Source organism: Rutilus rutilus (assembly GCF_951802725.1).
Source record: "Rutilus rutilus genome assembly, chromosome: 13".
Lineage (NCBI taxonomy): Eukaryota > Metazoa > Chordata > Actinopteri > Cypriniformes > Leuciscidae > Rutilus > Rutilus rutilus.
Genome location: NC_140218.1, coordinates 22088718 through 22115444, shown reverse-complemented (window position 1 = coordinate 22115444; position 26727 = coordinate 22088718). Strand labels below are relative to the sequence as shown.

General features: G+C 37.7%; 3 protein-coding genes across 4 annotated transcripts in view; 2 read left to right on the top strand and 1 right to left on the bottom strand.

The window, feature by feature from the left end:
* The first annotated feature begins 1312 nt into the window (after positions 1-1312).
* LOC311303042 (large ribosomal subunit protein eL22-like) lies at positions 1313-2320 on the top strand. The gene is made up of 4 exons (XM_084429276.1): positions 1313-1409; positions 1683-1793; positions 1899-2023; positions 2121-2320. Exons 1-4 carry the CDS (start codon positions 1398-1400, stop codon positions 2263-2265), a joined length of 393 nt encoding a protein of 130 aa, XP_084285402.1. The 5' UTR covers positions 1313-1397; the 3' UTR covers positions 2266-2320.
* Positions 2321-2802: 482 nt separating this feature from the next.
* Positions 2803-12982, bottom strand: rcc2 (regulator of chromosome condensation 2). 2 transcript variants are annotated; one of them, XM_084429275.1, is made up of 13 exons: positions 12736-12982; positions 11493-11707; positions 10698-10791; positions 8704-8847; positions 6411-6542; positions 6203-6291; positions 5986-6100; positions 5411-5577; positions 5150-5330; positions 4962-5067; positions 4797-4869; positions 4251-4328; positions 2803-4159 (listed from the first exon to the last, which is right to left on the bottom strand). In XM_084429275.1, the coding sequence occupies exons 2-13, from the start codon at positions 11694-11696 to the stop codon at positions 4055-4057; spliced, it is 1488 nt and encodes a 495-aa protein (XP_084285401.1). In that variant the 5' UTR covers positions 11697-11707; positions 12736-12982; the 3' UTR covers positions 2803-4054. The 2 variants fall into 2 exon arrangements, with proteins under 2 accessions (XP_084285401.1, XP_084285400.1); XM_084429274.1 differs by lacking the exon at positions 12736-12982 and adding an exon at positions 12345-12635.
* Positions 12983-13013: 31 nt separating this feature from the next.
* LOC311302979 (uncharacterized protein) overlaps positions 13014-26727 on the top strand; it is a gene marked incomplete at its 3' end in the record, with an annotated part of 14071 nt that continues 357 nt past the window's right edge. The window contains exons 1-6 of the mRNA XM_084429181.1: positions 13014-13152; positions 15894-15960; positions 21614-21940; positions 22062-22089; positions 22472-22545; positions 24423-24513. Of these exons, the coding sequence (XP_084285307.1) occupies positions 13150-13152; positions 15894-15960; positions 21614-21940; positions 22062-22089; positions 22472-22545; positions 24423-24513 (590 nt within the window). The 5' untranslated portion in view covers positions 13014-13149. The remainder of the gene's footprint in view (positions 13153-15893; positions 15961-21613; positions 21941-22061; positions 22090-22471; positions 22546-24422; positions 24514-26727) is intronic.

Below are 26727 nucleotides of genomic sequence, written 5' to 3'. Positions count from 1 at the left end.
AAAGCTGCTTTGAAACAATGTGTATTTGAAAAGCGCTAAATTTGACTAGAATGTGGACCAGACTTTATGCCGTTACTCTACATGAGACTGCTTCTCAGCTGAATCACACAACAGTAAGTTTATCATACATCACCTCCAAAGTGATCTCCATCACACTCAGCTCTTTGTCAAATAAATGGGTAGTTGTGCACGCATTAATAATTAGTACCAGGCCTATTAATTTGTACTTGTTTGTGTGCGCGGGTTGTGAAATGCATAAAAACCGAGAAAGGAAAGTCTCAAAATCCAAATGAATCAAATGAGATTGGCTTGCGTGTCACCTGATCCACAAACGCACATCTTCTTTGTTGCATGCGCAAATTATGATACACTAATACAAAAGAAAACATTTGTATTCACAAAAATGTCTCTATTTGTACAAATGGATCTATTTGTTAATCATTTTGATACTATATTCATCCCATATTCGATTGTAGACGCACCATAAATCCACACTATCTCTAATATCGCATTGTAGCGGTAAAGTGTCTATCATTCATCATGTTCAGGAACTCACATGCCACAAAATCAAGAGATGTTGAGGAAAACTTTCCAGTGTACGTTAAATTAATTAGATATTATAATTTGGTAGTGCAACGTTTAATTGGTGCAGAGATGAATGCACATTTGCAACTGCTTTTTAAATTCTATAAGTATCATTGTTAAAGGGATAGTTCACCCAAAAATGAAAATTCTGTCATTATTTACTCACCCTCAAGTTGTTCCAAACCTGTATGAGTTTCTTTGTTCTGCTGAACACAAAGGAAGATATTTGGAAGAATGTTTGTAATCAAACAGATCTCGGTCCCCATTGACTTCCATAGTAGGAAAAATATATACTATGGTAGTCAGTAGGGACTGAGATCTGTTTGGTTACAAACATTCTTCCAAATATCTTCCTTTGTGTTCAGCAGAACAAAGAAACTCATACAGGTTTGGAACAACTTGAGGGTGAGTAAACGATGATAGAATTTTCATTTTTGGGTGAACTATCCCTTTAAATCGTGTTGACTGTTACATATAGCGACTACTGAACAGATATTTAGAGTTTTTTTTAAAGTGTAAAGTAGCTACTGAAAAACAAAATATGTAAATAAAACTTTCCCTCAGCTCAGTAAAAACGTTACGTGCTTTTTAAATGTGTCCATTATGGTAATCAAAAGTCAACCCATACTTGCGGTCTCCACGCCCCTTTGAACATTGGGGCCATGGGCCAAACACAGGAAATACGTCATGTGACGGGTCCCATGACAAATTTATTTTTGGATGAACTGTTCCTTTAAGTCAACAGACAAATCGAACACTGCGACGTCACGCTTGCGCAGTCGTGATTCTTCCTTTCGACGAAATTTCTCACTATGGCGCCTGTTGTAAGTTCGATCACACGGACCAAGTTAATAAAATAACTGATGTTTCCATTCATTTCCATGTACACAAATCACGCGAATTTGCATATTAATCTCTATCGCTGTCATAAAGTAACTTAAGTAATATCCCAATACGTAAGACAATTGTTATATTATTGAATGAACCCGGTGACGTGAAGTCACATTCACAGGGAATATTTGTGTTATTCTGATGATAATGACATGCCTGTCGTAGACACAAGACTGAAAGTGCACATTTTGTGCAATTAATTACAGAGGAAGCAGCAGAGCTCTAAAGGTGGGAAGAAGAAGAAGAAGCAGGTCCTGAAGTTCACGCTGGACTGCACGCATCCCGTTGAAGATGGTATCATGGATGCTGCCAACTTTGTGAGTAAATCAAGTCCTTATGAAGCCTATTTGTGATTATTACTGTGGACATGTCAGATTACCACAGGCTGTCTGAGTTTGTCTCTTGTTTGCTTGTGTTTACAGGAGCAGTTCCTACAGGAGCGCATTAAAGTCAACGGGAAAGCAGGAAACCTGGGAGGTGGAGTTGTCACCATTGAGAGAAGCAAGAGCAAAATCATAGTTTCTTCTGAGGTGCCCTTCTCCAAAAGGTTGGTCTGTTTTGATACATCTTGACAAACATTATTTTCTTTTTTAGCTGCACCTTACATTATTACATATATTCCACTGTATTTATCTACTTTGCAGGTACCTGAAATATCTCACAAAGAAATACCTAAAGAAGAACAATCTCAGAGACTGGTTGCGTGTTGTGGCTAACACCAAAGAAAGCTATGAGCTTCGATACTTCCAGATCAACCAGGATGAGGAAGAAGAGGAGGACGAGGATTAAATTCTTGCTGTTTTTGTTTTGTTTTTACATTTAAATAAATTCATATACAACTACATTTTAAACTGAAACTGCTTAACCACAATGAAACTGAAGTAGCAGCAGATATTTCCTCCAATATTGTGATATACAAATCAAGTGTGAAAGAATATTGGGGTGGAAAAATGTAGGGCTGACATGGTTGTATGCATCAGCTGCTGACTGAATGCTGAGATGTGGACGTTGCACTCAAAAGTAGAGGCAGATGAATGTGAGCTTGCAGGGACAAGTTTAAATGGACTAAATGATTGGAAAAGCCCTGCATGTGTCACCAGAGAGAAGTCTGTCGTTTCACTGGAAGGTCCAGTTATAATATTTTGATTAAACATTGAGGTAAAAAAAAAAAAGGAACATGCACAGCTGAATTGTTCATAAGATCTAGCATGCATTATGGAAATATATAAGGTGAATTTTCAGCACACTGTCCTGCTAACTTGAGTAAAAACAAAACTACATAAAAGATCAGATCCATGGGTAAAAAAAATACTGTGTAACAACATATACCAACTTACATGAACCTTTATTTAATATTAAGAAAACAAAATAACATTTTAGAAATCAAAATAGGAGTTTAAATTCCAGTTCCTGGACATATACTGCTTAAACAAATCAACACATTTCTTGCAAGTACACAATTTAAAACTGTTGTTTTCATAGAACATAAAACATAAGCTTGTTGCTCGCCCACAAACTGGATGGACTCTTGTATGGACTTTCATACGGATTATGAAAGATAACAATGTGATCACAGTTTAAGCCCAGGTGAACAAAGAAATGGCACAGTATTTAACATATTGCATGAAAAAATGCTCTGTAAAGACATTGTGGTCCCTGATGATGGGACAATCTACTCTTCTCAACATCAAGTTCATTATTTCCAAAACATGCTAACATCAACACGTGAACAGCATTTCTGTAGTTTACGTCACTAGCAAGGGCATGAACATTTAAGACTTGCATTTCTAGAAAAAGGAGAATTAATTTAATAAAAATCTCACAGCTGATGTCTCATTTGCATTATAGGAGTTGAAAATACTTCCCTGATTAGATTAACAGAAGTATGTATCTTGAAAATGGAGGGAAAAAAAAAAATCTTACCGATTAGTTACTTGATTTGAGGAAAATGATGTTCTTATCTATGGTGATGAAAACATGGAGCTGGAAGTAATGCAAGTGATGTTTAAAAGGTGAAGTGCCCCATAACACTTGAGATGTCATAGGACTAACTGAACTTCCTCAGCCTGAATCATCTCACTTAAAAAGGCACAAGAATGGAGTGAGTGTGTCTTTAAGTTAACATTAGTCCATTGATAGTCTGCATTAGAATGATTTAGCACCAGTTTTTGGAAGAGAGCAGACATGGATCTCACAGTAATTGTTACGGAAAAATAAACAACAAAACAATCTGTGATAAACTTCCATTAGGAATGTTTAAGTAAAGGGGATGGATCCAGTGGAATCCCGAGTGCTCTGAGCAGTTGCTGGTTTTATCGTGAAATTAAAACCGGCGTGTGACGCCACAATTACCATTCTGAAACACCCGAGCCTACACATATCAGTTAATGCAACTTCTTTGATACTTTAATCCGACACGTGGATTGTCTTTCAAAAATGTAATTTGATGTCCCCCCCAAAAAAAAAAAAAATAAACAATCCCATCCCAACCAAATTGTGATTACCCAGGTGACCTAGTGAACAGAGGCATTCCATAAAAAAAAAAAAAGCCCCTGGAGAAAACAAGAATGGGGTCCAATCAGAGTGTTCGCGGGTTGTATTCGGGCAGCTTCTTGAGCTTTTCCTTCTCCTGCTCTGTGTCTTGTCGGGCAATAACCAGGGAGTGCGCATAGCCCATCACCACCTGAAATGAAAGTTTTCAGTTGCATACCTTTATATCACAGAGAACAGAATTGTGGGAGGATACGAGTCACGTTTTTGCCAGCAGAATTCACCTGTTCTGCATACACTCCATCCAGAGTTTTGACCTCTTGAGCAGTGGTGGAGGACTTGGGTTTGTTGTCACCATAGCCCTTAAAATACAAAATTTAAATATGAGAAATTTGAAAGCCATATACACTACTGTTCAAAAGTTTAGGGTTGGTAAGATTTCTTGAAAGAAGTCTCTTATGCTCACCAAGGCATTTATTTGTTAAAAAATACTGTAAAATAGTAATATTACAAATTAAAACTTATTAAAATGTATTCCTATATGAATTTTCAGCATTGTTACTTTAGTCTTCAGTGTCACGTGATCCTAAATCAGAAATCATTCTAATATGCTGATTTGATGCTCAAAAAAACATTATCAAAGTTGAAAACAGTTGTGCTTCTTTTGTAGAAACATTATAAATATTTTGAATCTTTACTGTCACTTTTGATTCATTTAATGCATCCATGCTGAATAAAAGTAATTAAAATACTGTATATATTTTACTGACCCCAAACTTTTGTGTAATTTTTTAAAACAAGTCAAAGCCTTAAACAGAAGACAAACATACCAGCTCTCCAAATGTGGGCGATGGTCCCCAGCTAATGGTGCTATCATCAGCTGCAATGATAATACTGCTCTTCCTGAGAGGAATTATAGACAACATCTAATTAACATTCTGCAAACATTTCAAAATGTTTTAAAGACATTTTCAAGATCCTTTGCCTTTACCTACCCACAGGCCAGACTGCGAATCTTCCATCCGCACAGGTCCTGCACAGCTTTGGGGTACATGGTGGACTCACGGGACGTATTTGTCACTCCCCAGAAAAACAGACCACCTGAGGAAAGAGAAGCATTAACCACAAATACATGATGGTTATTCAATAGTGTCTTTTTCCTAGGGAGGAAACACATGCTTACCCGCTTCATTCAAAGCAAAGGAACACTGGTAGCCACAGTATATTTGACTCGCTCCACGGCCTGGGAAGTCAAAGAGCTTGACTAATCGTGGGACCATTTCGTCTTTCTGTTCGGCATGGCCTAGTCGTCCATATCCCCCAAATCCCCACGAGAAAACACGCTTTTGGGAATCCAACACCAGCTGTGTGAAAGCAACAATATAATTCAGCCTTAATTCATCCATGTCTGCCTTGCACCACAATCCACAAACTTGCTACTCACCGTGTGATTGCCACCACATGCTACATCCCGAGCCACGACGTTAGGCACAGGAAGCACTTGGCCATCCTTGGTCTTCTCAATGAAAATGGCCACCCGTCTAGGGATCAGCTCGCAGTCAAACTCAATGCGCTGGGCACGAGCAATGAACTTTCCATCTGAGTTATGCCCTTTTAGATACAGAACACAAAGTTGAATAATCAAACTGATGCATTTGGTAAATGTTTTTCAGTTAAAGGTATAGTTCACCCAAAAATTGTGTCATAATTTACTCACTCAAGTTGTTCCAAACCTGTACAAGTTTCTTTCTTCTGTTGAACACATTAGATGATATTTTAAAGAATGCTGGTAACCAAACAGTTGACAGCACCCATTGACTTCCACTGTATTTTTTTTATTTTTTCCTACTATAGAGGTCAAAGGGTGCCGTCAACTGTCTTTAAAATATGATCTTATGGGTTCAACAGAAGAAAGAAACTCGGTTTGGAACAACACAAGGGTGACTAAATGATGACAATTTTCATTTTTGGGTAAACTATCCCTTTAAACAAGCATCATTGGACTACATTGTTGCATACCAAGTTGGCCGTATTCAGGACAACCGAACGAATAAAGGTTCCCCTTGCAGTCCACAATCATACTGAACTCTGCGCCACAGGCCACTTTGACTATCGGCTGCCCGTTGTACTGGATCTGTAGGTAAATAAATGCAGCTGCTTTGTAGAGCATTTAAAACACAATAAACATGTTCCAGTGAAGTCCCATTAAATTAATTAAACCAAGGGAGAGTCTTACTGTAGCAGGGCTGAGCACAGCATCTGTCTGATTGCCCTGACCTAGCTGACCCAGTTTGTTTTCTCCAAAGGTGTAGACAGTACCATTTTCTGTGATACAAAGCATAAGAACAGCACAATGGAGTTACATTATCATTATAACAATGCAACAAATTATAATAACTGAAATTATATGACAAACACTTTGCATTTAGCAGACGGTTGTCTACCTGTTAAAGCCATGGTGTGGTTTCTACCACAAGCAGCAGCTACGATCACTTCCTCCCCCAGGCCCTCAACTAGTTTTGGAGCCTCCAATCGTTTAGTGTCTCCATGACCCAACTGCCCTTTATCATTACGACCTGAGAGGGACCAGGAACAGAAATAAGGAACCATACATGGGAAAATATACACTACCATTCAAACATATTGTCAGTTCAGTGAATGTTACTAAAGATTTCTATTTCAAATAAATGCTATTCTTTTTAAAGTTTACATTCAAAGAATGTTTATTTATCTTTAAATCAGCATATTAGAATGATTTCTGAAGGATCATGTGACACTGATGAAGGGGGTGGATTGGAATCCACTGTTGCCTCAATGTATATTTAATGAGTGATTAATGATCAAGGATAAGCATTTCCACATAAATCATTTCTATATTCAATGAGTGATTCATTCAAATATACTTTTAATCATATGTTTGCTGTGAGTGTTAACCAGCTGCTTTTAGGTACATTCTGATGTGACCCTCAACATGTGTTGTCTATATATCTGTTTCTAGCTGACGAGTTAAGGTTACGGGGTCCAACTATACGTGACTTCACCTGATTTACAAAATTGTACCTCTTTCGTGTGTATTTCTCTAGAAACTAAAGTGAATAGTATCTGTACTTCTTCCTGAGGAGGGAATGTATTATCAGTATGTTTTGGTAGTTTGTCCTGATGATAGTTAGCTCAGGCCCTCTTCAACCTTAGAGAAACTGCGATTCCCTAGTGCTTTTGTGCGTGCGTTGGATGTTCTGTGCAGGTCTTGTATAGGAGCTATGGGACACTTCGTCATGCAACAACAGACCCGAAGACGCCTTTCTCAGACCTCCAAGGTCACCGCAGACCTAAATCTAGGAATCGTGCGACAACTATCTTGACTAACGGCTACATACTCTCCTATTTATCCATGTGGAAATTTGCTTAGACTATATGTTCTTAGCCAATCAGAAACTGCAACCTGAAGCGAGGACGTAGTGAAGGTGAAGGGTATAATTGCTGTGATCTTTGTAACTTTAAAGGGGGGTGGGCCTACAAACTCCTGTGTGAGTCTTGAAGCTGACTTCTGCTGATGAAACTGCAAACTATCTTCAGTAAATCTTTTCTTCAATTTATTATAATTCTGACTCCGGGTCTTCATTCATCATATCTGGTTCTGGGTCTTTGACTGTAAAACCCCTTACACTGAAGACTGGAGGAATGAGTGCTGAAAATTCAGATTTGCCATCACGAGAATAAATTACAATTTAAAATAGTTAAATTTAGTGCTGTCAATCGATAAAAAAGTTAATTATATAATTAATTTTACTAAATTAATTTTTTACACATTTTACTGCACACCTAACATATACGTTTTTAATATTTTTATATTGTAATACTTTCACACTGAATCTCCAAAATAATATAGAAACAACAAAGATGGTATATTTTAAATATTTGTTTAAAGGCATCTTTTTACTAAGCACTATGAATGAAGGTCAGTAGCATTGATACAGTACTGATACTGATGTCTCTATTAAATAGATTCTTTTCTCAATTTTAGCCATTCAACATTACAGTAGAACTGAATGCTATTAATTTTAATATTTAATAGGCATTCAAAAAATATAACAACTTAATTTAAGTGAACTTAAAACAATCTTTACATAAACCCATTGTTAACCCACAGGCGTCGATCAGGAGATCCGTGTATCAGTGGATATTTTAGAGATCCGCTAATAGATGCCTGCTTTCAAACGATCTCATGTGTATCTGTGTAAGCGCTCGGTGAAGACAACATGTTTTTGAAGCATTGATCATTGTAGCCAATCACAGACATATATGTTGAGCGTGTGAACGCAATGGCCAATTAGAGACATATGTTGAGCTTGTGAATGCAATGGCTAACCAGAGGTGTTTAAAAATCTGTTCAACAGCGCTCAAAACGCTAGAGGGAAATGTTGGTATCGTCACATTTTTAAAATTTCAGTACCGACTTGGCTTTTGACCCATGTAATTTGTACAGTGCTTTGAGATTTTCAGGTAGGTCTAACAGATACTGCATATTCAGAAACTGAATAAACAAACACTGGACAGTCTTCACTGCATAAATCATAAATCTAATATAGATGATTCTGTATTAAAGCCTCAAGTTATTCAGTCAAGAACAGGGGGTGATTTTCTCTTTGGTTAACATTAATGACAGACAGCAGAGGGTTTATTAGGCTGCTGTCACTTTAAGACCTGCTGAAACACTGCTGTTGTGTGGACACTTACCCCAGCTCCAGAGTTTGCCCTCTGTGGTGATGATGAGACTGTGGGCAGCACAGGGACCAGACACCACACAGCTAATCTCGACATCATTGAGACACCCATAGCGGTGGGGACCCCACAGATTCTGGCCAAGGTTCCTATAAGCAGCTGGAAAAAAACACACAGATACACATGAATACTCACTAACAAAAGTGAAGGCTCTACAAATGACTGCAACCCACACACTTCCTCTTTCTTATTTTAAGTGTTAAGTTATTTTCAGCACCTGGCTGATTTATCTTAGGTTTTCTGTGTGAGATGTTGGTGGTTTATTTAAAAATGTCCCTGTTCTGATGTTCAAAATATCATTTACGGCCAACTAAATCCTGTTTATCTCACACAGAAGTGTAAATTCTCTTTTCAGCCAACAAGTACTTTAAATAGTCAAATACATTTTTTGAAAAAATAATACATTTATTTAGCAAGGATGCATTAAATTGATCAAAAGTGAGAGTAAGGGCTGTAACAAAAAAAAATAACACTTCTGTTTTCAACATTGATAATAAGAAATGTTTCTCGAGCATCAAATCAGCATATTAGAATTATTTCTGAAGGATCATGTGACACTGAAGCCTGGAGTAATGATGCTGAAAATTCAGCTTTACCATTACAAGAAAACATTACATTTTTAAACATATTTAAATAGAGAACAGTTATTTTAAATTGTAACAATATTATTTCACAATACTGCTATTTTGACTTTCCAACTTAAAGGGATAGTTCACTTTGAAATTAATTTTTGATATGTTTTAGCTTACCTCAAGGGCATTCAAGATGTAGGTGTCTTTGTTTCCGCAGTAGTTTCAATTTTGATATTTTTAGGTCAAACCGTTCTTGTCTGTCAGTCATATAATGCATGTCGATGGTCACTGGCTCAAAACACAAGCACAGAGTCCAAATTAAAACAATTCCCCATCGTCCAAATGAAACAATTCTCCATCGTAAGTACACATTGATGGCCTAAGACACAAAACGAGCGGTTTGTGTGAGAAAACGAACAGTATTTATATCGTTGTTATCTCTTGAAAACAGCACACGTCCAAATGATCTGACGGCGCGGGCGGGTATAGATATATACATAGATGTCGCCTTCGCTACTGCAGTTCATTGGAACGAAAACGTAACAAGCGACATCTAGTGTATATATCTATACCAGCCCGCTGGCGGGTATACATGTATACACTAGATGTCGCCTTCGCTACTGCAGTTCATTGGAACAAAACCGTAGCCAAGGCGACATCTATGTATATATCTATACCCGCCCGCGCCGTCAGATCATTTGGACGTGTGCTGTTTTCAAGAGATAACAACGATATAAATACTGTTCGTTTTCTCACACAAACCGCTCGTTTCGTGTCTTAGGCCATCAATGTGTACTTATGATGGGGAATTGTTTTAATTTGGACTCTGTGCTTGTGTTTTGAGACAGTGACCATAGACCTGCATTATAAGACTGACAGACAAGAACGGTTTGACCTAAAAATATCAAAATTGAAACTACTGCGGAAACAAAGACACCTACATCTTGGATGCCCTTGAGGTAAGCTAAAACATATCAAAAATTAATTTCAAAGTGAACTATCCCTTTAAATACCAATATCTATGTTTTGTTGAGATCATAAATTAACTAGTTGTTATAAAGATCTAAACAGTGAAAATACATATTTACTGATTTATAAAACAGCACTTTCATAGGCACAGGTCTACGTCATCTACGCATGGCACTATCCAACACTTCATCTTAAATTGCCAATATGAGGATGTCAGATTTTTATTTTCTTTAAATCTCTGTATACATAAAAAAGTGTTTAACTACATTTTCAAAAGAAAACCAAGTGCAAATTAAATCCTGGTGTCACAATGTCACATTAACGGATTAGCACAGATGACTCACTTGGGCGAGACTTTCCTCAAACTATACTGTAACCCAAATATCTCTGGCTCATGCATGATCGTACCTTGCTGTTTTGGCACTTCTTTTCTGCCAATCAGGTCCCAGTTGGTGGCTCCAAAAACAAGCAGTTGACCTTTGACTTTGGGAACCTCAAGTTTCTGCACAACAGAAAAAGCAAGAAATCCATCAACAATCAATTAATACAGTTTTCAAACTGAGCTCTGAAGAACCACAGGGGGTGCTTGGGGGAACAGGTAAAAAACATATATAAATGTAAGTTTTCAAAGCTATCAAAGTAAATGTGTTAGTTTATTGTTTTAATTATTATTTTGAAGGTGTATACATCTAACATTAAAAGTAAGGGAAAAAGATACCGTTATAGTAACGCAAAGTAAACATTCTTCAAATAATATTTTAATAATGCATTTTGAGAACAATGACAACATAACCTTGGAAAATGTAATTGAGGGAAAATAAGCCTCCATACTTATTAAATATACAGCAGCTTTTTTAACAAGATTGTCATGTTTGGAGGTCCTTGGCAATACAAAGTTTGAAAACTTCTGTACTTTATCACAGTGGTTCCCAATTCCAGTCCTCGTGACCCACTGCTCTGCACATTTTGTATGTCTCCCTTATTTAACACACCTGAACCAGATCATCAGCTCATTAGGAGAGACTCCATGAACTGAACTGAGTGTGTCAGATAAGAGAGACCTACAAAATGTGCAGAGCAGTGGGTCACGAGGACTGGAATTGGGAACCACTGCTTTATCATATGCTTGTGTATATATAAAGTGCATTAGTATATATGCATACAGTAGATAGAAGCAATAAGTATGCAATAATATGTCCTTACAATCTTCTCCTTCACATCATCAGCCACAGTGACCGGCTGCAGACCCGCTTTAGCTGCTGGTTTCCCAGGTTTCTTTGTGTTTTCTTGTTCAAAGTCATCAAACTCATCATCACTGCTAAACTCCCTTTCCTTCTTCTTTCCACCTCCTCTTTTTCTCTTCAATCCGCCGTTCCCAGACACATCTGTCTGCTTCTTGCGTGGCATAGTACAAAATCCTACAATAAAAACAAACAACAACAAAAAAGTAGTTGGGAAGGATTTTACTGGTCTGACTATAAAAGGACAGAAAGAAGAATCAAACGAGCCGAAAACATCCGACTGAAGAAACAAAGTCAATATGATTCAAATCTCTTGCTGCTCCAAATTCCCAATTATCTCACAGCGAAGGAATCCTTAAGAAAACACACACTTGTTCTGCGTATTAGTAATGTCAAGGCATGGTTTCAAGGTATATATGATAATATAAATATAAAGTGTTGTAAAAAGCAGAGGTCCAGTGCTATGCTAACACACTAGCAGCGCTGTAACAAAAGAATCAACAGCAACGCGTCTGTCTCACTCAGTCTCCATTTGTTTCTTTGTTATGTTTTATAACGCAGCTGCCGGTTAGCCAACTAGCACCGCTCTGCTTCAACCAGACTAGTAACTAAACTATTCCCTTACCCACGTGTTATATCTCCCCCCGTCCCGTAAAAAAGTCCAAATCATCAACGTATGTCCCATTGAAAGTGCATAATTACGAAAAACATAACGTCTACAGATGTGTATGATGCAGACGTAGCCGTGTTAGCATGCTATACTGCATTTGCATCCGAAGCCGCAATCATAAACATCGAGAATATTATAACTCACCTGAGTAAAACTTTCCCCCCTCTACTTTAAATACAAATATCTAAGTTGACGGAATATAGACGTGTTAAGTCAAGTGGCTGCGGCTTGGTCTGTTGTGCTGAAGATGCGTTTATTATTCAAGTAGATTTCCTGATTCAGATGCTCTACTTATGTCTGTCCGTCTTCCTCGTTTTTTTGATTGATTCGGAACAAAAGACTCGCAGACTCGCGATCAAACCACGTGGGTTCAGCGCACACTCAGGGCTTTATATCGCACACATCTGTCTGGCGGAGAGATCGCTGAATTTCCACTAGAAAATCTCCAGGATTTGTACATTTAACATGATTTTAAAAGTCATTCGTGTAGAAGTACACAGAAAAGTTTCTTTACTTTAAACAAATGTAAGTTTACCTGTGTTGCTTGGAATGAAAGCGTTGAACTCAAGAGGTATTTTCCTATATTCTCTTCACTGCGTTAATTAAGGTTCAGATATACAATTAAAACACTCGTGTAACTTTCATGGCAGTGAGCGTGTAGTCCACTAAACAAACACACGAGTATGAGATGCAGCACGAACTACAAATTTGAGTCCGTTGATGAGACTATAGCGCCCTCTGGTGAGTTGGATGATATGCGGATCGTAAACAACCTCATCCGTGGTGGAGGACTTGAATGTCGACACATTTGAAGCGGATTGTTGTTTTTGTGTCCTGAAAATATGTATCTATCCATTCTTCCGACTACAACCTCTGTTATGCTTACATGTGCAAAGCGGTGTCCGTTTAAATAAAAAAAGAAAAGGGAATTCTGTAGACGGAGTGTATTATGGTAAGTCAGTGTGCGTCTGATCATTGATTGTGGCCCACATAAACAAATCCTATTATGACATAAAAATAATAGGTTGTGCAATTTTAATATAATGTCATTTTTAATATAAACGTTTTTAATGCAGTCTAAAATCAACCCACAAGGCATTCACTGTTCTTGATCAGGTGCACAATATTTAAAATGATGATTCCCATCATGATATGGTGTTAAATAGCTGTACTGCTAAAAGAACGTCGCTAGGTCGCCTGGCCATTCATTCAGTCTTAAAGGTTAATAGTAAACTAACTTGGCTTGCTGTCCTTGGATGAGGCTCGAAGCCGAGGCTTTACTTGAGCTCCAAGTTAATTTTTAAGTACAATCAATTTCAACTTAAATTACATTAAACTGACTTAAACTGAAAAATGCGTTGAATCTTTTATTTTAAAAAAAAAAAAGTTGAAATTGCTTAGCTTATTTTGACGAGTTAAAAATGTACAAAAATGTACAAAATATACTGTATGTCAACTTATTGATCTTGTAATTTTAATTTTAATTTTATTTTTTACAATATTTGAACTCGTGTGAAGCGATGCTAATACCAAGGTGCACTTCAATAAAGATCTTAAAGGCAAAAATACGGTTTATTCTAATAGAGACAATTGCCACATAAATCTAAAATATTGACTTTATTTTAATATCGTTTTTGGTAAAAGAACCTTGAATGACAATGTCTATCTGTCTATTCATCTATATGTGATAATCAACTCATTATGAGCATTTTAATTCCTCTCCTGCTGTCTACCCCCAGCAAGGAACTATTGAAAGGAAAGTTGCTCTTTTGTGATTGGTGGGAGTGCAGGCCTGATCATCTGCTATTGGCTGGCTGTTTCTTTGAGTTTTTGCATACTGCTCACTCCTGATGTACGGCAGGGGGAAGGAGTGAGCGCAAAGAAAGGAAAAAAGGGAGGGACTGAGGGAAAAGAAAGAGGGAGAAGAGTTTTCATATTCTTCGGAGAAGCCGCGTCAGTTAATGCATTGGGAGTCTCAGAACTTGTTCCTCCACTAAAAGAAAACAATTAAAATCAGCTCTTTACAATTTCTGTGCTTTCTGATGAAGAGACAGTGGTGTCATCAATTGTAGATTCACTGATGGCTGCACTGCGCAAAGATGGGAGCAGACATGACAATGGATCTGTATTGATAACTTGTGATCAATAAGGACAATATCAGAGGGGTGACATTTAAGGAACGTAAAGCCAGGCTTGTGAGTAAGTCTTTCTTTGGAATAAGAGCAAAAAAAATTAGTGCTTATGTTGTTTTACATATGAAAATATAACAGTGCAACAAAGCCTCACTGGGGGGGGGAGTGAGACTGTAGATTAATATAAAAAACCATCCAGACTCTCAGATGAAAAAAATTATTGTGCATAATAATCTGTCCACTTTGTGCCATCTGATTCTTTTACTAATATTACTGATTTCATAATAAAGAACATGTTGAAAATCGTTTAGTTTTCTTTTGTGATATGAAGATTCTGTGATAATTATTTGATATTATTATTATAATTCTGGCCTCTTATGATGAATGGCTGGCAAAAACAACTATATTTCACCTGATGGCAATAGTGGATGACAACAGTATGTGATATTTAAATGAATCTTACATCTATTTATCAGTCCGGTGTTGCTAAAGCTAATCTGAGAGCAGAGATCATGGTCTGTCCTTCAGCCTTACCTACCAGTGGTTTGATATCAGCTGACTCACATGGGATCAAACCATTCGTGTTGGTCAGTTTTAACCTCAAGGCTACAGTTTTTTTATTGAAAAAGCTTGTCTTACTTTACATGATCAGATTTGCTGTCTAGTGCATTGGTTAACTGTGAATTTACATAGCAGGAAGTAGCGAATGATGTCAGTGTAAAATAGGGAGAAGTCTGTGAAAAGAGGTGGCATGGAGAGTTAATATGTGTGGCGGTCCAGATGCCTCTCTCATTGTGCCTGTGTCCAAGGTGATTCCTGTGTTATTTATTTGAAAGGAGTTTCTAGGCCATTCAATGGGCTTGCAGTTCTTACTATGTGTGCTTTACTCTCAACCATTCAACCTTGCAGTGCTCTCTCCGAGTGAGAAAGATGCTATTTTCCTTTGTCTATTTGCCCCTGCCCTTCTAGTGAATAATTCATACACACTGACCTCCAGCTGTAGGGTTATCTATCAGGAAACAAGATCGACAGAAACTCTTTTCAAGTACTTTTGTGAAGTTTGGCAGTCACTTTTATTTCAATGGTGTATTCAAAGACAGTATTTGTTTCCTGGGAATCAAACTCCATGACCTTGCCGTTACTACAGGGATGAAAGAGATCCAAAGTGGTTAATGAATTGCCTCATTTTCTCGTGATCTCATTTTATTCTATATACCGGTACTGACGCAACTAAACCTGCACATTTCTTTGTATCACCCTCCGGTCATTCCTCTCGGTTGAGTTGTGTTGTTCTGACACATGCTGAGAGTCTTTCCCAGTAAATGTGGGAGGAGATGTTGTGTGAGGAGTCAGTTGATAAGGCATGCCTGGATCTGCCACACACTGTTGAGGAATTTAACATTTTCACCCTGTCTCCTTTAGTAACCTCTAATGTCCAACATAGGACAACAAAAGTACACTACAGTATTGTGTTTCACTGTCATATAGAATATCCTGTGTGTTTAGGGACTTTGGATTGAGCATTTTAGAGTAAATATGTTAACACATTTCTCTTTTACAGGAGTGCAGACATGACTACATATTAAACTTCATGGCATCTCCAGAATCTCTTAACCCTCCTAAAAAAGGTTAGTACATGTATCATGCATTCATGCTGCTTGTTGATTTCTTGATGTGTTAGATGATTAAAACTTATTTAAAGGGGTGGTTAATTATGATTTCACTTTTCTAACTTTAGTTAGTGTGTAATGTTGCTGTTTGAGCATAAACAACATCTGCAAAGTTACAACGCTCAAAGTTCAAAGCAAAGGGAGACATTTGCTTTTAAAGAAATTGCTTTTTAAGGACTACAACAAATGGCTGGTAGGGACTACACGACGTTCCTCACGGGTTATTGACATCACTAACCCTAAAATTTACATAAACCCCACCCCCGGGAACAAGATTTATAGATTATCAAGACTAAATATGCTAATCAATGACAAGAAGATAACTACTCATAAGCTACATAAATTCATCACCTAACCATTCAGATATGTTGTCTACAGGTTGTCACTTCTTCTTGAGTCTCTCCATCTTTGTCCGACTCCGGTTTGAACATAAAAGGCTAAAAGTTTTTGAAATGTTCAGTTCTTGTCTGTGTGAGGTAATCCAGCTGCTAACACACTGGAGCTCTTGTAGCTCTGCCCTCTTTGCTGGGAGCAGCAGCTCATTTGCATTTAAAGGCACACACACAAAAACGGTGCGTTTTTGCTCACCCTCAAAAAGTGACAATTTTAACATGCTATAAAACATATCTGTGGGGTATTTTGAGCTACAACTTCACATACACACTCTGGGGACATCAGAGATTTATTTTACATCTTGTGAAAAGGGCATTTTACCACCACTTTAATTTATTCCAAAAAACCCATGCAGATCAAATTATCTTAGCATTTTTATATACTAAAATATAATTTATTCATATTTTAAATTAGCTTTTATATTTTGCTTTAATTTTACTTTAAGTTTTTAGTAATGTTGTTATGTGCTTTTGTGTTTTATATTTATATGTAGCTTTAATTGGTTTTCTTCAGTTTTAGTCATTTTTGTATTTCAGCTTGAACATTTATGTCAGTTAGTTGCAAAAGCAACATTTCTAATGTTTGTTTTTCATATTTTATTTTTATTTAATTTAATTTAATTTATTTTTCAGTTACCAAAATCACTTTTTAATAGTTTTAGTTTTACTGCTGCAGACCCTTATGACTCTGAGAATAATTATTGTCAAGTTTCTTAAAATATCAGATAAATTGACGTTTTATGACAGGGCAAGGTTAGTTCAGGTTGTAAAATGTCATGTGGTGTGGATATTTATGATATATGTGTTAACATAATAATTAAGGTGTGTACACACACATGTATTCAAGATGTTAGGAAAATGAAATGTATTTATAATTAAATCAGTGATTACACCAAACTAAACTTTTCTTAAAAATGGTATACCAACATGCATACAAAGAGACGAGTACATTCAAGAACTTGGCATATGTGTTTTAAACTAGATTTTTAGAAGATTTTCTTTATCTTGGACACTCTTATACATCATTAACCCACATAGTATGATTCAAATTCAAATCTTCCAAACCCAGTGGTGCTTAGTCATGATTTGGTAGTCCTGCCAAGATGTTTTAGGAGGTACGTCATGTGACATCACACTGTTCACTGCTCTCTCTGGTACAAACAAGGCCCAAACAATGGGTATCTGTGCATGACACATCAGGGTGCGCGCTTTTCAAACAAAGAAAACCATAATGACAGTTTAAGAGCTGTTCATGACCTCTGTCTGTCACCTGTGGTATATTAGAGAATAGTATAGTGTGTAGAACTCTGAAACACAGTTACCTAGTTGAGGGAATACGGCATTACCCTCTTAATCTCCATAGAGCTTGGAAAACTGCAGCGCTCAAGGTAACTGACCATATGCTGCAGCAGAACAGTTCTTCCACCATATGTCACCTGCTCTTGACACACTGCTCTTGACACACATCTATCCTGAAGCCATGGAGACTGCTTGCATGAGACAATCGCTTAAATTTCTAGTTTCACCCAAAATCCACCTGGCCGGGTCTAAGAGGTTCTCATACTTCTGCTGGAGTGAGGGGAATGAGGACAAGAGGCATGGTAAACAATTGTTTTGTTGGTTTAGTGATTGTTGAAGGGAATAGAGCACCTGAGCACTGCATGATTACAGACCTTTAGAGCCATTTTAAAGTCATGTGAGCTTATATTGACTTGAGTAACTGATTCATGTTATTTTATAAGGTAAATGTGCACCAGGGAAAAATCGGAGGGCACTTAAAGCAGGGAAATTTGTAACATAGAAATGTGAGCGTAGACATTTCTTCTTTGTTGTAATTGGTTGCTACACTGCTGCTATGCACAACCCATTTTCATAGTGGGAGCAAGTGAAAACATTTACTGGTATGAAGTACTTTCAGTTGAGTATTCTCTATAGAGACCATATGGTCACATGTGTAATCCTGCTCTTCACATGATCTGTTTTTCTCCGTCCAGTGCAGAGTGTGTAATCTCTATCCCTGTGCTTTGGCTCCTTTGCTAAACGTAACGTTCCAACAACTGGTCAGAAAATGGCAAAAAGTGATGCAATGTTTTTGTCGCTTAATTTGACTTTGTAGTTTACAACAAAAGATATATTGTGCCACTACTCTACTCTACCGGATTCAGCTCACAACACACTCATACCTTTGGTGCATGTAACAGATTGTTTTTGTCTGTACTATTTTGTCCATCTGTTCAATGTTTGGGGTGTGTTTTATCAGAGGGAGGGAGTTTTGGCTTTAAGCTTGTGAGTTTTGGGTGTTTTTCTGAACAAATCTTATGACTCATAAGGGTTATGTCTGTTATGGTCAAAACATATTTTTGAGCCTCCTCTTTGACTCAATCCAGCATCATAATGGAATACAAATGTAGCTGCTTAGATACAGAGTGTGCACTGAATTATAAAGACCAAATGTTTTGTTTGTTGTCTTTATGCTTTTTATGTGAAATTACATCATACATACTAAGTCACATTGTAATCAGTCTGTAGCAGGCAGGTCCTAGAGCTGTGTGGCTTTGTTTTTACACTGATAAACACAATGCTCACAAAATAAAATAGATATACAGGCCCAGGGTTGTTCTCTATTCTGAAAATCCACATATCTCCAAATCCATGTTTGTGATAATGTACAACAAGGCTTGGAGGTGGGCCAGTCAGAACACCATCACAACACTCAAACTACTACAACAATGTATTTTAAGTATTTTTAATGTAAATTAAGAGATGAGAAAGTATCATGAATTGACAAGCAATATGTGCAACATGTTCCATTCCCTCTCTTAGAGGTGATTAGGAACAGCTTAAAGCTTAAAGTGCCCCTATTAAGGTTTCAAATTCCTTTTCATGCAGTGTGTAATATAGCTGTTTGTGAATGTAAAGGTTCTACAAAGTTATAAAGTCGAAAGTGCACGATAAACAAAGTTATTTTCTCCCAAAACAAAGAATTGACCCTGAACCATCTATACGAGTCGTCTGTACAACTTGTTTACTTTGTTACGGAACTTTAACAAATATAGCATTCCTCAAAAAAAAAACAAAAAAAAAGAGAACAGAACAGTGTTTATATATATTGGGGATACTGGGTTAATAAAGGCCTTCTGAAGTGAAGCGATGCGTTCGTGTTAGAAAAAGATCCAAATATCCAAAATATCCATATTTCTAATATAACAGTCACTCAGAACACCATCGCAACACTCAAACAACCCCTTAGAACACCATCGCAACACTCAAACAACAACTCAGAACACCATCGCAACACTCCAACAACCACTCGGAACACCATCGCAACACTCAAACAACCACTCGGAACACCATCGCAACACTCAAACAACCCCTTAGAACACCATCGCAACACTCAAACAGCCACTCAGAACACCATCGCAACACTCAAACAGCCACTCAGAACACTCAAACAACCACTCAGAACACCATCACTCACAACACTCAAACAACCACTCAGAACACCATCGCAACACTCAAACAGCCACTCACAACACTCAAACAACCACTCAGAACACCATCACTCACAACACTCAAACAACCACTCAGAACACCATCGCAACACTCAAACAGCCACTCAGAACACCATCGCAACACTCAAACAGCCACTCAGAACACCATCGCAACACTCAAACAACCACTCAGAACATCATCAGAACACTCAAACAACCACTTAGAATACCATCACAACACTCAAACAACCACTCAGAACACCATCGCAACACTCAAACAGCCACTCAGAACACTCAAACAACCACTCAGAACACCATCACTCACAACACTCAAACAACCACTCAGAACACCATCGCAACACTCAAACAACCACTCAGAACACTCAAACAACCACTCAGAACACCATCACTCACAACACTCAAACAACCACTCAGAACACCATCGCAACACTCAAACAACCACTCAGAACACCATCGCAACACTCAAACAGCCACTCAGAACACTCAAACAACCACTCAGAACACCATCACTCACAACACTCAAACAACCACTCAGAACACCATCGCAACACTCAAACAACCACTCAGAACATCATCAGAACACTCAAACAACCACTTAGAATACCATCGCAACACTCAAACAACCACTCAGAACACCATCGCAACACTTAAACAGCCACTCAGAACACTCAAACAACCACTCAGAACACCATCACTCACAACACTCAAACAACCACTCAGAACACCATCGCAACACTCAGAAAGCCACTCAGAACACCATCGCAACACTCAAACAACTCAGAACACTCAAACAACCACTTAGAACACCATCGCAACACTCAAAAAGCCACTCAGAACACCATCGCAACACTCAAACAGCCACTCAGAACATCATCGCAACACTCAAACAACCACTCAGAACACTCAAACAACCACTTAAAATACCATCACAACACTCAAACAACCACTCAGAACACCATCGCAACACTTAAACAGCCACTCAGAACACTCAAACAACCACTTAAAACACCATCGCAACACTCAAACAGCCACTCAGAACACTCAAACAGCCACTCAGAACACCATCGCAACACTCAAACAACCACTCGGAACACCATCGCAACACTCAAACAGCCACTCAGAACATCATCGCAACACTCAAACAACCACTTAGAATACCATCGCAACACTCAAACAACCACTCAGAACACTCAAACAACCACTTAGAACACCATCGCAACACTAAAACAACCACTCAGAACACCATCACAACACTCAAACAACCACTTAGAACACCATCGCAACACTCAAACAACCACTCAGAACACCATCGCAACACTAAAACAACCACTCAGAACACCATCACAACACTCAAACAACCACTTAGAACACCATCGCAACACTCAAACAACCACTCAGAACACCATCGCAACACTCAAACAACCACTTAGAACACCATCGCAACACTCAAACAACCACTGGGTATCACAACCAACACTTTAGTAGGAGTGCTCAGAAAACCACTCAGAACACGTACTCTCAAATGTTCAGAACAACTACATATTATCAACACTAAAAAACATTCAGAACACCATAGGAACCATATAGTAACAATCAAACAACCTCCCAAAAACCCTAGCAACTTCATAGCAATGCCGTGGCAACCAGGAAATGTAAAAATGTGTTTCTTATTTTTGTCAGTTAAATTGAGCCCTTGTGTTATTTCAGAGTCCATGGTTCCTGGTGTGACTCAGAAGCCACAGGGGGAGGAAGATGATGGTGATGAAGATGAGGAAACTGGTGAGAAGTTCGAGTTTGATGACAGCGAAGACGAGCAGAATACAGTGGAGAACTCTGGTCAGAATAAAGAGTCAAAAACTCCTCATGTGGATGCTGAGCATTCAGAGAGTACTAAAGGTAGCACTGCGGCAAATGCACTTTATTGTCAAGCTATGACGCGTGTTACAAAGCATAATAAGCAAACAGTAAATGGAGAGACCCCTGCTGGTCTGGAGGACCAAAATATCTCCACAAATCCTCACACAACATGCCCAGGTCAGTCTGCAATATGTGTTAATCACATAATATTACTGTATTTATGTGTAAAATCTTCTATGTGAAATCAGACTTGGGTAGACATTTGGTAAATTTAACATACTTTCTTTTCTCCCTGCAGACATGGTAGCCAGACAATCTCCTGATGGGTAAGAATTTTTGTGTTAACACTTCTGAATTTATGACAGATGTATGTCTAATGTGTTATGTTTTGAACAATTTTCACTTGAATATCTTGAACCTTATTATTCCTAAACAGGATGTAATTCATAGAGACACTATAATTCTTTATATGCTTACTGTTTGAAGTGTTTTTCCCCTAAAGGACTTTATTATACATTCTGTTTTAGCTGTGAAGACCTATGGTTAATTATTTACCTCATATGTGAACACTTTTGTATTGTATTAGTTATTAAACAACCTGCTCTGGCTCTAGTGACATCTAGTGATAATGTGATGTGCCTATTAACACTGATAAGAATAAACATGAAGGAACAGTATTTCAATACTTTTGCATTCCTGTTTTTTTAGGAGTTCCATCTCAGCCGAGCCTCGAGTAGCCGATGAACAAGAGAGCATTTGGAAAAGAAATAATATTTATGAAGGTATTACACTAAGAGCATATTTCTGTACATTTTTGTGGTTATGAATGTTTTGGGATGAATCTATTTAAAGCAGTCTAGCTGGACAAGCTGGATGACCCTAAACTGTTGAAACAATTTTGAAACAACTTTTAATGCTAGATGTTGTAAAGAGGTAACAAAATACTGATAAATCATTGTTGAAATTTGATGAAGACACTGGGAAAGAATGATTTAATGCAATGTTGTAAGCATCAACGTTAATTCAGTTCACAAATTGGAACAAAATTCAACAGTGATTCACCTTGATCAATGGCAATGGCAATGGGAAGGCAATTCAGTGCTTAAAGGAGTCATAATGTTGTGTTACCTTGGATACCCAAATGCTCTATTATAGTATTTTAGGCACTTCTAAAAAAGAAAAGTGGAAAAAAAATCAACACAGAGCCCCTCAGACCCTTATTTCTAAAGGCATTATTGTCTCGCGAGATCTGATGCGATGTTTTGGCTGTCGTGGACGGTCATTATAATAATGCAAATGAGGGGCGCGTTGATTGGTTGCAGGAATGTATTTTACTACTTCCAAGCGGTACAAAAACATAGACAAAATACTGCAATAGCTCAATAAATGTGACGGTACTTATTGTTAGTGAAATTGTAATCACAACCAAAGAAAAAAGAAAAAATACACCATTGCCATATACATTCTTACAGAAGCCCCACTAACTGAAAGCTATTTTCAAACTGCATGTTTTGCATGAGTTTGGCTAATAATGTTTAGTGGTATATTGTTTTCATACTTGCATTTAAACAGTTTTAGCCACTGAGCATGGACTCCTGTACCGTCACTACTGTAGCTGCTAGTGTAAAACAAAGTCGAAAGATGTGGCTAGTATTCGTAGAGTCCATTCCCCGTGTTTACCTCGAAGGTAACGTTACATACAATAGCCGCATTAGCAGTTAGCTGCTATTTGTTAACCACAGTAGAGCAATAAAAACACAGTCTTACCTTTTCAATTTCTGGCAAGTCCCTGATGGTTGGGATGGCACCTTTTCCCGCGGCATAGGTTTGCGGTGTCCATATTTGGTATATCCTCCCCCGTCTTGACGTCAAGAAGGGGAAGAAATCAAAATCTCGTTTTTTCGTGCGCGTGCACGTGGCCTATTTTACAAACCCCGAGGTAAACAAATGCTTCACTTTTAAATATCGGCTTCCCGGCCAGTGTATAATCATTATGCAATCATAACATACATTGATTCTCGTGGAAAAGTGAAATTTCTACATTATGACTGATTTAAATTTGACAGGTCTGTTGTAAATGTATCTCCAGGTTCAGATTTTGGGCCAGAGGGCTTCTACACACTTATACAGAAGTCCCCCCACAAAGTGGTTCAGACAGGTTGGTGGCTCTGAGAAGGGGCTATGCCATGCCTTACTGTAAATCCACTCTAATGCAAAATCTACAAATCAGCATAGAAACCAGAGATCTGAAAAATAGCTATGACTAATCCAATCCAGACCCACAGGAATCTCACGGGAAAGAAAACAACACACCCATGCCAAATGTCCACAAATGGGTCAGCCTAATAAATCAGATTCTTTGGAGATTTTTCTTGATGATTCTGTTGCAAACCAATCAAATAACACAACAAACAAGTGATAATGCAAACAAAATCATACAATGAATATAATATGCCCTTGTCAATATGATTTATTTTTCTAAATTGTGAAAACAGCTTTGAGAAAAAAATAATGCATGTTCCAAATAATCTGTAAAATAACAAAATGACTTGGAATAAAGTATTAAGGTCTTGGTAACGTCAAATTCAATGGTCATAGTAGAAGTGACTTCAAAGCTGTGTCCCTCGGCTGTTAAACAGTCTCTGCTATGTGTGTGCAGCCCCGGTTCACTCTCGGGAATGGTTCAGTGTGGTTTCAGAGCTCACTCTGCGACTGCATAAAGGTACAATTCCCACTCCCCAGGACAGTTGGTATAGTTGTGCCGTCTTTGTATTTGAATGTAATCATACCTGCATAGATATCCTTTTTCTATTACACGGCTCTCTGGAATACTTGATTCTGACTGGTTGATCGCCACCCTAGCGGTCTGATATTTCCTAATATTTTCTGTCACCCATGGCATAATCAGTCCGTTCATCCAGGTAACCTAAACCGGCGCTACTTTCATGTCTCTCGCATCACTGAGGACAGCGCCTTCTTTCATCTCAGTTATTGATATTACTTTAATATTGTTTCATTCTTCATCTTGCTGCTGGGCCGATTGTTTTGTACGCTGTAGTGAGCGTACTCGTGTCCACAATATTACTTGTCCACATATACTAACGTTCAAAAGTTTGTGGTCAATAAGATATTTTAAAATGTCTGTTATGCCGTTATACCAACTAGGCTGCATTTATTTAATTAAAAATACAGTATAAACAGTAATATTGCTAATATTATTTTAAGTTTTTATTATTTGTGGTGTGGCGCAATGGATAAGACACATGCCTTTGGTGTGAGAGACCCGGGTTCGAATCCATTGTGAGACACCAATGTGTCCCTGAGCAAGACACTTAACCCCTAGTTGCTCCAGAGGCGTGCGACCTCTGACATATATAGCAATTGTAAGTTGCTTTGGATAAAAGCGTCAGCTAAATGAATAAATGTAAATGTAAATGTAATTTAAAATAGAAAAATCTTTTAAAATTAATATTTTAAAATGTTTTAAGATTTAATTTATTACTATGATGCCAAAGCTGACTTTTCAGCAGCCATTTCTCCAGACTTCACTGTCACATGATCCTTGCATATCCATCATGCATATAAAGAGCAGCATTTATATGAAATAGAAATATTTTGTAACATTATAAATGTCTTTACTGTTGATCAATTGAATGCATATCTGCTAAATAAAAGTATTAAGTTCCTTAAAAAACAAATCTTACTGACCTCAAACTTTTGAATGGTAGAGTATTTATTTATTTGGCCAATAGCCGTGTAATAATAAGCAGTCTATTTTGCATTAATGACCAGCTGACTGTACATTATCCCTTACACAGAGCATAGTTAGATCTCCCAACCCTTTGCTCTATTTGTTTACCAAGCTTCAGGAATGACTGTCAACCCTGTCGAGTATTTTATTTTAGACTGTTGGAGTATTTTGGCATCGTAGTACTGAAGTTTTAGGCTGTAGATATACCTACTGCATTGTAGTGCACTGTATTGATGCAGTAAGTACAGGCGCTTGCTATGACATGAATGGTAATGAGTAATAAATCGAACTTCCATATCCACTCCCTGCTGCCGTCATATCTACACCCTTTTAGATATTTGTGTCTTTTCCTCAGTGTATAAACTTTTACATATGTGCAACATCACACTGACAATCAGTGTCATAAAACCACATACAAAAATATTCTGTTTCAATACTAGTAAAGCTATATCAATAACATCTGTGACATGATGTCAATTACTGCAGAAAAACATTTCGCACCACACATGTTGAGAGAAATCCACTAATGCAAGTGCGACACCAGAAATCCAACCATTTCCCCATAGAATTTCATCATTTTTCACACATTTTTACAAAGTAAGAGATGAGAAATGATTTTCTGTGGTAAACAACAGCATGCCACAGCTGCTTAACTTGTGTTTAACCTGGAATATTCCCAGGAAATATATTTATATTGTACTCCTACTCCTAATTAATGTGTTCTCCGAATTTTAAATGATCTCCCTCTGACATCCCAGACAGTAGTCTCAATATATCCTTCAGAGCCTAAACAGTTTGAAGAACATTTCACTTTGAGGTATTTTAAACTCTCATGGGGGAGACTCAGCAGGCGACTTCTTCATTAGGTAAAAAGAGGCTGTCAACAAATCTGTACACACTGTCACAGTAGAGACAACTTAGACAAGTGTATGTATTGTCAATCTGTCGTTCTTGTGGAGGAGTATGCTAGTTATTTTGTAGCAGTTTTGTCGGAATGCAAGCTTAATTCTGTGCCAAAAGGATTATTAATGTGCTTTTCTGTGCTAATCAGGGCTGAATTTCATTTGCGCTCGACCTGCAATGGGCTTAGTACCTCACTAAAGTTCTGATAAATGATTATCAAATGATGTTTGCTGTTACTGGTCCTTCAAATATGATCTTACACCCAATGTCCTGCTCAATAAAAAAGTAGTATCCCATCCTTTTGTTATCT